Raw genomic sequence first — 10,639 nt, 5'->3', positions numbered from 1 at the left:
AAAAAAAAAAAAAAAAATCAAAACAATACAAACCCCCACCCCTTTTCTATGTGAAAGGCTGCACAGCAAGTGCAAGGCCAGCTTGGCCATTTATTGAGGTCATCTAAAAATAAAAAATAGAGAAGGGACACAGCTTGGTGATGCAGCGCTGTGCCTAGCTTATCTAAAACTCTAAGTTCACCCCACAGGGCCACCCAAAAGCAGGGTATTGAGCATTAAAAATAGCCATCACCCAGAATTTAATCCTCAAGAAACTCCCATGTTAACATCTTATGATATAAAAGCAAACATTACAGAGTCTCATTTTCTTCCCAAATCTAACCCAGGAATAATTTGTAGACACTATGTCGGTGACCAGTACATTTAAAGTGACTGTTTAGGAGTTCCAGCATAGGAACAGGAACAGCAACTCAGTCAATGGCTATTTGAGAATGAAGAGGCACATCGAGACTTTTCAGTTTTTTAAACTGCATTTCTTTATCTGTGTGCTGTGTATTTGTCTCGCATGCATGTTGTAGAGTATGTGCAGAGACCAACAGACAGGGAGCAGGACTTGTTTCTCTCCTTCCACTAACATTAAGATTTTATAATACAGCAGGGCATGGGGGTACAGGGCATGTAATACCTAATAGGAAAAGCAGGAGTTCTAGGCCAACCTTAGCTACACAGTGAGTCCAAGGCCACCCTAGACAACTTAAGATCCTGTTTTGTAAAACAAAACCAGGGGCTGGAGAAATGGTTTAGCAGTTAGGAGCACTGACTGCTATTCCAGAGGACCCGAGTTCAATTCCCAACACCCACATGGCAGTTCCCAACTATCTGTAACTTCAGTTTCAGGAGATGTGACATCCTCACACATACATACACACACACATACACACATACATACATACATACATACATACATACACACACACACACACACATACATACATACATGGATACATACATACATACACACACATACATACATACACACACATACATACACACACACATACATATATACACACATGCAGGTAAAACACCAATGCACATAAAATTTTGAAAGAAAGAATAAAAGAAGGAGGGAGGGAGGGAAGGAGGACAAAACCAAAATAATTTTCCAAGAGCAATATCACAAAAATTAAAACATAAAGGACACAAATTTCTTTATAAAACAGATCCTAAACCTAGATAGGCTATTGTCCTACATTAGATAGCTATTATTGCTATCTACTGGAGAGGAATAATAAAGGTGAATAGGAAGTAGTATAAGAATAGTTTTCAATACCTTTCACTTCCTAAGGCTGAAATTTTAGACCTCCACTAGGCATTTCGTATAATTCAAAACATTGAAGAAAACCTTAAATGGGCTAGAGCCAAAAATATCTTTTTAATTGTATCTTTTCAGGTGCACACTTGAAAAGAAAAAAAAAACATTCTTGGCTAAAAAAACAAACCATTGGGTCAAAAAGACAGTTGGACAGGTAAAGGTGTTTTTGCCCAAAAGCCTGGAGACCTGATTCCCCAGGATATCACCAGAGTTTGATCCCCCAGAACACGTAAAGACAGAAGAAATAAACCAACTCCACATTCATGCCCAAACACACACACTATGCACTCACATGCATAATAACTAGTTAACTGATGTCTTAAAGTCATTATCACTGGGCTGTAGGAATGACGCAATGGTTAAAAGCACTTGCTGTTCATCCACAGGACCTGACTTTAGAACTAAACTCTCCGTTTCAAAGTGTGAGCCTTAGCATTTAATGACTGAGCCATCTGTCTGGCCCAAAGACCTATGTTGGGCTCCCAGCACCAAACTGGGCTGCTCATAACAGCCTACAATTTCAGCTCCAGGGATGAAAGCCCTCCTCTGGCCTCTGGGAGTACCTGTGCACACATGCATGCACCCATACACAGATATACATACATATAATTAATAAAGCATTTTAAAAGTTAAATCACTGGCTTCTTGTTGATATTTGCAAATGAATGCAAATACTTATAGAATGAGAATTTATTCTTAAAAAAAACCAAAAATTTCATATATAAAAGCAAGAAAATGGGGCTGGAGATATGTCTCAACTGTTAAGAGTGCTTGCTGTTCTTTCAGGGAACCCCAAGTTCAGTTCCCAGCACTTACATTAGGCAGCTAACCCACACATACAAATACACACACACACACACACACACACACACACACACACAATTTTTTAAAAATTGTTTAACCTGAGACAGTGTGCTCACTTCAAAAAAGTTGCTGACCAAGACTGGTTTATTATAATTCTAGTTCCTCATTCACATTAAAAGGAACTGAGTGTTTAAATGTCTTGATAGCTGAAATTTTATAAAACTAAGTATTCTAGGTATCTCAGTTTAATATCAAGCCACATAATTTACTCTCCTACTTCAGCACTCAAAATTTTGGAGCCTGGATGCCTTTGTTAAAACAGATTAAGCACGGGCTCTGATGACAGCTATGTCTCCAGAGTAGACTCAGCCTGTAAAACCAGCTCCGGGAACAAGGCACATGCAAGTCCAGTTTGGGGCTGCTTCTCCGCTCTGACCATCGCACTTCACCTTGGAAGGCTGCAGAGCCCACAGTAATTGCCTAAGGGCACACTGTTTAATATTTAAAGAAATTTTAATAAGACTGCCTGTAACACTCATTAAAAGCTTTATAATGACCATTTTTAAAGATTATTTTAACTGACTTTAAGCTAGCCATCTGGCAAACAATATTCCTAATAAGAATCAGCTACTGCATTTGACAACAGCATTAACTCATAAAATTTAAGACATAAATGGAACAGAATTTTCAAACAGGAATATAAAAAGATTTAATAACACAGAACCTGATTAAAAATCTTTTTCCAAACTATTAAAAAATTGAATTTACAGTTTGGATTAAAATAAATGGACTTTTTAGCCAACACTATGGCAAATGCAAAGCCATAAACATTCAGACTGTAACATAAACCCTTCACATACAGTACAGTGTGCTGTAAGGGCTTTTCAGAAGGTTAAAAGGTGACTTTGGGCACAAAGACCAAACTTAGGAACAGAAAGAAAAGAATTCTAATAAGTCATCTTTGCATAAGTGTGGTCTGGGGAACAACTCAAAAGCTAAATCTTCTAGGCACACTTACAAATGTCAATGCTAGCTTTCCGTTTTTATAAAGATTTAACATGAACACATAGAAAAATACATTTTCACTTCTTTAATACAGATTAATCAGGATAAAATAAACTTAATTAAGTCAGCCAAGGATTAAAAGAAACAAAAATTTTAATAAAGATTGAAATATTAATAACACTATAAATCTATAGACAAATTTAAAAGTTGGAAATAAAAAGCCCAACTGCAGTGGTATTGTACTAATAATGAATATAGTGAATTATGAAGAACTATTTAAACACCATGTTACATGGTCTAAACAGTGAGGAAAATATGTGCAGTAATGACTTGCAGGTGAAGAAAACAGGAAGCGAGAGGAGGGAACTCACAAGAACCGGTATTAACTCCAGATTATACACAATGTACAACATGGGCAAGAACTCTTACTTCATGCCTCGCTGCATCTGAGGGAGCCTGAGGCCAAGAGCAGCTCACCAAGGCAGCGGCTCCGTGCTTTTGAGGACTACAGAGAGCTAATGAAAGGCTGCTCCAGAACGGGGACAGTGGCCGAAGCAAACATCCTTCCAGCTTCTTCCAGCTTCCACTGCCAACACACTTACAAGCAAATTCACTTTCTACTCATACAAGTGGGGAGGGTTTTTAGACTACATTTTTATTTATTTGTGTGGGTCCCATGTGGATGTCAGAGGACAACTTGTGAAGGTCAGTTCTTTCCCTCCACCAAGTGACTACTGAGGACTGAACTCAGGTTGTCAGGCTTGATAGCAAGCGCAATATTGCAAGATCAACTCACCAGCCCTAGACAGACTTTTATGGTGAGACTTTGTGTCTAATCCTCATTAATCCTCTTATTCTTATTCTTCTTTATCACCTACATCTAACTTAAGATGTAACCTTGCATTTTATTTTACCTCTGGTTAACTGTCTTAAAATGCTTTCGAACAAAGACACAATAGAAAATAGATTTACATTTCTTCCATCACAGAATAACAACACCGCAACTAAGACTGGGCATTTCAACACTGAAGAAAGGCCTCATGGAAAATGAATGTGTGAAGACAGACTGGAAAGGAAATAATGCAGAAGCACTTTCCCAGAGAAAAACGTTTTCTAGCTTGTGATGTCACCAGCATCACTAAGGGTTAGAATATGTTTCAATAATAAAGTGTCAATTCCATGAACCACTTCTCAGACCATAGTCACTTACTGCTGTTTGCTAACAAAGCTGAATACAGAGCTAACTGCTAGGAAGTACTAATATTCTAATAACACTCACATTTCACCCAAATAGATTATTTTTCATGCAAAAATATGACATGCAGTCACTATATTTCAGCACATCACCAACACATTCAAAATCAGCTTGGGAAACTATTAAGAGGAAATGCTCTAAAAAACAATGTTTTAATAAGCTTAGAGACAAATAAACAATCTACTGAGTATTGTTTATATTTATGTCAGTTATAATGTTATAAAGTTATAACATTGTGAGATGAATATAGACAAAAAGCTGAAAAGGGGAAGGAAAAAGAAAGAGGGGAGGGGTAGGAAGGAGAGGGGGAGGGGAAGAGGGAGAGAAACAGGAATGCTCTACAACCCAATACAACAGACCTTCACTTTGACAGCCTTTTTGGTTGTTTGGTTTTGGCTTTGGCTTTGGTTTTGGTTTTTCGAGACAGGCTTTGTGTGTATAACAGCCTTAGTTATCCTGGAACTCTCTTTGCAGACTAAGCTGGCCTTGAACTCACAGAAACCCATCTGCTCCGCCTCCCAAGTGCTGGGATTAAAGGCTTGAGATACCACACTTGATCATTAACAGCCTTCTTTAAGGTACAAAAATGTGTCTTGTCCACAAGAATCTTCATATCTTAGGATAAATAACTTTAAATCCATTATAGAAGTTAGCAAGACATAAAAAGGGCGTATATGCGTATATGATAACAATTATAGTTAAAATCATTTTCATGATCCTATCACTTAATTCTCCTTGGGGTAGAAACTGGATATCAAATTAACTTACACTATACCAAATTCTAGGAACACACACATTTTTTGAGCATATACTATAGATGAAGGGGTCATAATCGACCCACAAACGGTAGAATCTACACCCATCCCCTTGAAATGGAACAGGCTCCTTCACTGATCAGTGGGTACACTGTGCCAGTTTCCCAGCCAAGCCTTTCAAACTATACTGTGTCTACTTCTTTACTCTTAGAATACTCCTTCTTACAGCTGAGACACTGGACGGGATGCCCAGCTACAGAAGCCACACAGATGGCACGGCAACCTGAGAATATACTGCAAAGGAGAGGAGTTCTTCTGGTTTTGTTTTGCCTTGTTTTGTGAAGACAGGGTCTTACTATGTGGCTCTGGCTGTCCTGGAACTCACTAAGTAGACCAGAATGACCTTGAACTCACAGAGATCCACCTGTCTCAGCCCCCTGAGTGCTGGGATTAAAGACCTGCACTACCACGCCCACTTGAATTCTTGATTCACAGAATTGTAAGCATAAAAATTATACGGGATGAAGGTTTGAGGGATATGTGTTACTCTTCAGCAGTATATATGATGACATCAATAACTATCAGAACCAAAAAAAAAAAAAAAAAAGTATTTTCAGGCTGTGGGGGTGCATGACTTTAAACCCAGTACGTGGGAGGCAGAGGTCGGTGGATCTCTGTGAGTTCAACACCAGCCTGGCCTACAGAGAAAGTTCCAGGACACCCAAAGCTGTTACATAGAGAGACCCTGTCTCAAGAGACCCCCACTGCCAAAAAGAATAACTAACAAAAATTAAAGAGATGCCTGTTCAGCAGGTAAAGGCCCTCACTTGCCTTGCAAGCCCACCAACCTGAGTTTGATCCTCAGAACCCACATAAAGCAGGAAACCAACTCCACAACACCGTCCTCTGCCTCTACACAACATCACGGCATGCACATGTTCTCAGCAGCCCCGTCCTTGCACACAATAATCATTTTTTTTAATTTAAATGTATTAGGAAAAAGTTGGAAGTAAACTAGAGTAGGAAGACTCTGAACTGCCATTAAAAGCCATTTTCCAGCAAATCCATGGGAAGATTAGTTTTTAAATAGTAAGTAGCATTAATACTGACTAGCTCGTCTAGAAAGGCCTGCTTGTTCTTCCTTTTCAGAACCTGCTGCAGTTCTTCCTCCTTCTGGATAAACAGTCTTCGCTGCTCACTTTCCTGTCGTTCCACTTCCAGAGCTTCCTCCAGTTCCTCCTGCTCCCGAGTCTAAAGAGAAAGCACATGAGAAATGGAGTGACTTTACCAACCAACAGCAATCCTACGCTGTACTCTATTTACTGAAAACAGAAAGCAGTTTCATCACTTGTGCTTTAGTAATCTAACAGTTCTACACAGAATAAACTAGAATATTTATTATTTCATGTGAGCCTGTACTATCTCAGAGAAGAGCAAACAGCAAACCAAGTAGACTAAGTCCAGAAACTAAAATGGAGTAACTGGTTAATACTGGGTGAGGAGGGAGAAGTAAACTGTAATTATTATAGATAATTTAAAGTCATTCAACTTATGGAACTTCACATGGATTTTCTTTTTCAGTTCATGTATTCAGCAAATTCCTCCTTCAACAAAACACCAAACTGTCTAAGGAGAAAAAGGAACTGCACTCCTGTACTATAAACTTGGTATGTGCAAAGTCAAGCAGCAGGCTCACTGTAGTCCTATTCTGACGACAACCGCACACCTCAAGTGAACTCATTCTCAGAGCCGTCCAGTTTACTCTCTTTTCCATCCTCCTTCAGTACGCTGCCAAGTCTTGTGATTCTCCCAACCATTTTTACAAATTCCTATACCCTGTTAATAAGTCAAAGCTTTTAATACACGCTCCCATTGAGAAGGGAATCCAAACGTCATCTAGAAGGATTAATAAGAGCATCTGTAAAAAGACAGATCTACATAATGTGTCGGAGTGTTTGCAGATAAGTGCATCAGGTATGGATACAGCATACACAGTGTATGCAGCAATGATGCTATTAATCTGCTGACAAGTTTTCCCTGGGACTCTAAGTATAAATAAATAGAAAGGGTGTCATACAGTGCTGCTGGTGAACTGTGTCCCATGAAAAGAGAGGCTAAAGAGTGACATCCTGGTACTAATAAATATGACTTTATTTTGATGGGGGTGAAAGGAGAGCTCTGTGCTGATTTAATCAAGTTAAGATAACATCCTTCTGGAAACCTGGACACAGCCACATGGGGAGAAGCACATGTGAAGACAGACAAAGCATGACAAAGCCTGCTGGCTACCACCAGAAGCTGAGAGAGAGACACCATGGCCCTGCTGACACTTGGATTTCAGATTTCTAGCCTCCATAATAGTGAAAAGAATAATATATAGGCCACCTGGGTTTTGGCAATTTGTTCCAGTAGCCCTAGGAAGGCCATACATTGTTTGAGAACTTCAACCAGTAGATACTGAAGCCTCCTCCCCCAACAGTACAACAACCTATTAGCAAACAGGGCAAAGATATGAAACAAGTTAGATTACCTTCTGGTGTGACTAAGTCATGAGATATGGGAAAATGTTTTAAATAAAGCTAGAGAGCAAAAAAGAAGGAAGATCATGGCACTTTTCTATAAAATACAAAAGGACACCTGGGAAGACATTACAAGAATCCAAGGAGTGGATTTCTAAGATGACTTGAGGCAGTAAGACAAGATGTGTAGATCAACAGAACCATGTTCAAGCTAAATAGGAAGACTGGGTAGAACAGTATTCAAAAGAGGTTTTTTTTTAAAATGGCTACTTAATTATGTAATAATAGAATTATTAGAAGAGCCAGATTTAGAACATAAGCCATCAACAAAACATGGAGAGTGCACAATGGCTTGAGCACTGATGGATGCTAGCACCATTCACTGAAGTGAAGAGTACAAGACAAGACAGACTTAAGTGAGAAGATACCAGAAGACATAATACCATGATTTTTAAAAATTAACATAAAAGAAAATATGAAAGCTACATATGCATTCGCTATCACAGCACCTAATTATATAAAGCATGGAATATGACAACTGAGGGGAGAATTAGGTAGCAACACAAGAAAAATTTAAATTGTCCATTTTTAATTAATGGAAAAAGTACCCAAACAGAACTGTCAATAAACAGAGACCAAAAACATTTCTTTATACAAAATGGTACAAAAATACATACACAGAACATTCTACTTAACAAAAGCAGACTATACAGTCTTTTCCATAACATACAAAACTTTGGCCAGGACAGATCACAAAATAAGTCTGAGAAATTTTAGGGACACTTAACCACATATAATAAATACTTTTGTGTTTTCACCTATGTGAAGTATACAAAACAGCCAAACTCGGAGCTAGGAAGAAAGCTTAGTTGGTAAAGTCCAAGGATAGAAATGAGCTTGATCCGTGCTCAAATGCAAACTTAACTGCCCAGAGAATAACAACACAGACAGACACTAGCAATAACAACCGTCTACCTTAAACATCCATTCCTTAAAAAGTACAGCTTACTGTAATGTCAAAATAGGTTTTGCTACAGTAATGTGAATATCCCCTAACTATATGCATCTATACAGTAGAGCTGTATTTCTAGAAATTTAAATTTCTACTTAAATTCCTGTGAATATAACTGCTTTTAAAAGAAGGGTAGTTTCTTATAGTATTATATAAAACATCCACACTGATTTCCACAGAGGGCTGCACCATATGATCCAGCAATACCCTTCCTGGGTCTGTACTCAAAGGAGTCCATCCACATCACATCTGAAAGACACCTACTCATCCACGATCATTTCTGATCTATTCACAATAGCCAGGAAGTGGAAACATGTAGTAATAAGAGTGGCGGGGCTGTGTCCCCAGCACCCTGGGCCGCCTGCTAGCTTATGCCCCGAAATAACAACACACAAATTGTATTCATTTAAACACTGCTTGGCCCTTTAGCTCTAGCCCTTACTGGCTAATTCTGATATCCCGATCAACCCATCTCTAATAATCTGTGAGCACCAGTCTTACCGGGAAGATTCTAGCCTACATCCATCCTAGGTCGGAGCTTCATCGCATGTGTCTGCCTGGGAGAAGGGAGGATGGCGTCTCTGAGCTCACTTCCTCTTCCTCCCAGCATTCTGTTCTGTTTACTCCTCCCACCTATGTTTTAACCTATCAGGGCAAGCAGCTTCTTTATTTAATTAACCAATGACCTTCCTCCATCAGAAACAGCCATTTTGTTGTGATGCCCACCAAATGATGAACAGATAGTGAAAATATGGTAATATTTACACAATAGAATATTATTCAGCTATAAGGAAAAAATTAACCCAAAGTTTAGTGGCATGTGCTTTTAATCCCAGCACCCAGAGGCAAGTGGATCTCTGAGTTTGAAGCCAGCCTGGTCTACAGAGTGAATTCCAGGACAGCCAGGGCTACACAGAGGGACCCTTAGAGGATGAAATTTGCAGGTAAATGGTTGGAGCTGGAGACAATCATTTTGAGTGAGCTACTCTAAACCTAGAAAGATGTCACATGTTCTCTCATCTGTGGATGTTAGCTTTGAATCTTCAGAGGTGTGCTTCATTTGTAATGTCCATACACATCACTAAGGGGCCATGGGAGGGGCTTCCAAAGGAGAGACATGACTCTGCACTACCATAAAAAGCTAAAAGGGAATAACGAAATAGGAATGGTTAAACTGGGAGCAAAGGGGAGGGTAGAGGATGTATAGTAGAGAAGGGTAAACAACACTAAAGACCTTTCAAGAAAGATATATAGAAACCTACTACTATAGAAGTATTCTAAAATATATATACACACATAAAGAGTTAAGATTAAGCTATACTATTAAAGTATAACAATATTCCTAATAAACTTGAGAGGTTAACAAATAAATAGCCCAATACCAGGTATGAGCTACTTCTTTTGGAATTACTGGCCAGTAAGGTCCCACAGAAGCCCAAACATTAAAGGCTATTACCAATACTACTGGTTATTTTCCAGAATTTGACAGTAAAAAGAAACATACTTGAGTCCTAGAACCTGGTGAAAGCAGGCCAGCATGAAACTAAAAGCTTCATCCCTACACCCAGTGTTCATGGTGCGGAAAGGTGCTATGCAAGCTGCCAGAGAGAAACCATCATCAGTCTTCCTAGCTATGAACCCTGGGAGACATAACTGTCCTGGAAAGACACAGCCACTGGTACAATAGTGACACAGACATCATGATGAGTAACCAACCACTTATCATTGGATTTAAGTCCTGCTCCATAAGATGGAATCCATACTTGGCACCACTGTTGGGCTAAGAACTTACAGCTAGATAGGCAATAGGCCCTAAGAAAGAATCCACTACTATTATGCCACTAAATGGATATAGGGTTAAACCATCTCCTAACGACTTAGTATTATACCCATAGATCAACACATCAGTCAACCGTAATTTGAGAAACTTCTGTTTGCAGTAGATGGTGATTAACAGAGATCCAAAATGGGCCA

General features: G+C 39.0%; 1 protein-coding gene across 1 annotated transcript in view; it reads right to left on the bottom strand.

The window, feature by feature from the left end:
* Mnat1 (MNAT1, CDK activating kinase assembly factor) overlaps positions 1 to 10,639 on the bottom strand; it is a 108,850-nt gene that overhangs the window by 79,188 nt on the left and 19,023 nt on the right. Inside the window, exon 4 of the mRNA XM_026778433.1 lies at positions 6,245 to 6,385. Coding sequence (XP_026634234.1) covers positions 6,245 to 6,385 — 141 coding nt within the window. The remainder of the gene's footprint in view (positions 1 to 6,244; positions 6,386 to 10,639) is intronic.

The sequence above is a fragment of the Microtus ochrogaster genome, chromosome 1 (assembly GCF_000317375.1).
Source record: "Microtus ochrogaster isolate Prairie Vole_2 chromosome 1, MicOch1.0, whole genome shotgun sequence".
NCBI classification, from domain to species: Eukaryota; Metazoa; Chordata; class Mammalia; order Rodentia; family Cricetidae; genus Microtus; species Microtus ochrogaster.
Note: the sequence above shows the minus strand (reverse complement) of the source record. Positions and strands in the feature narration are given on the sequence as shown.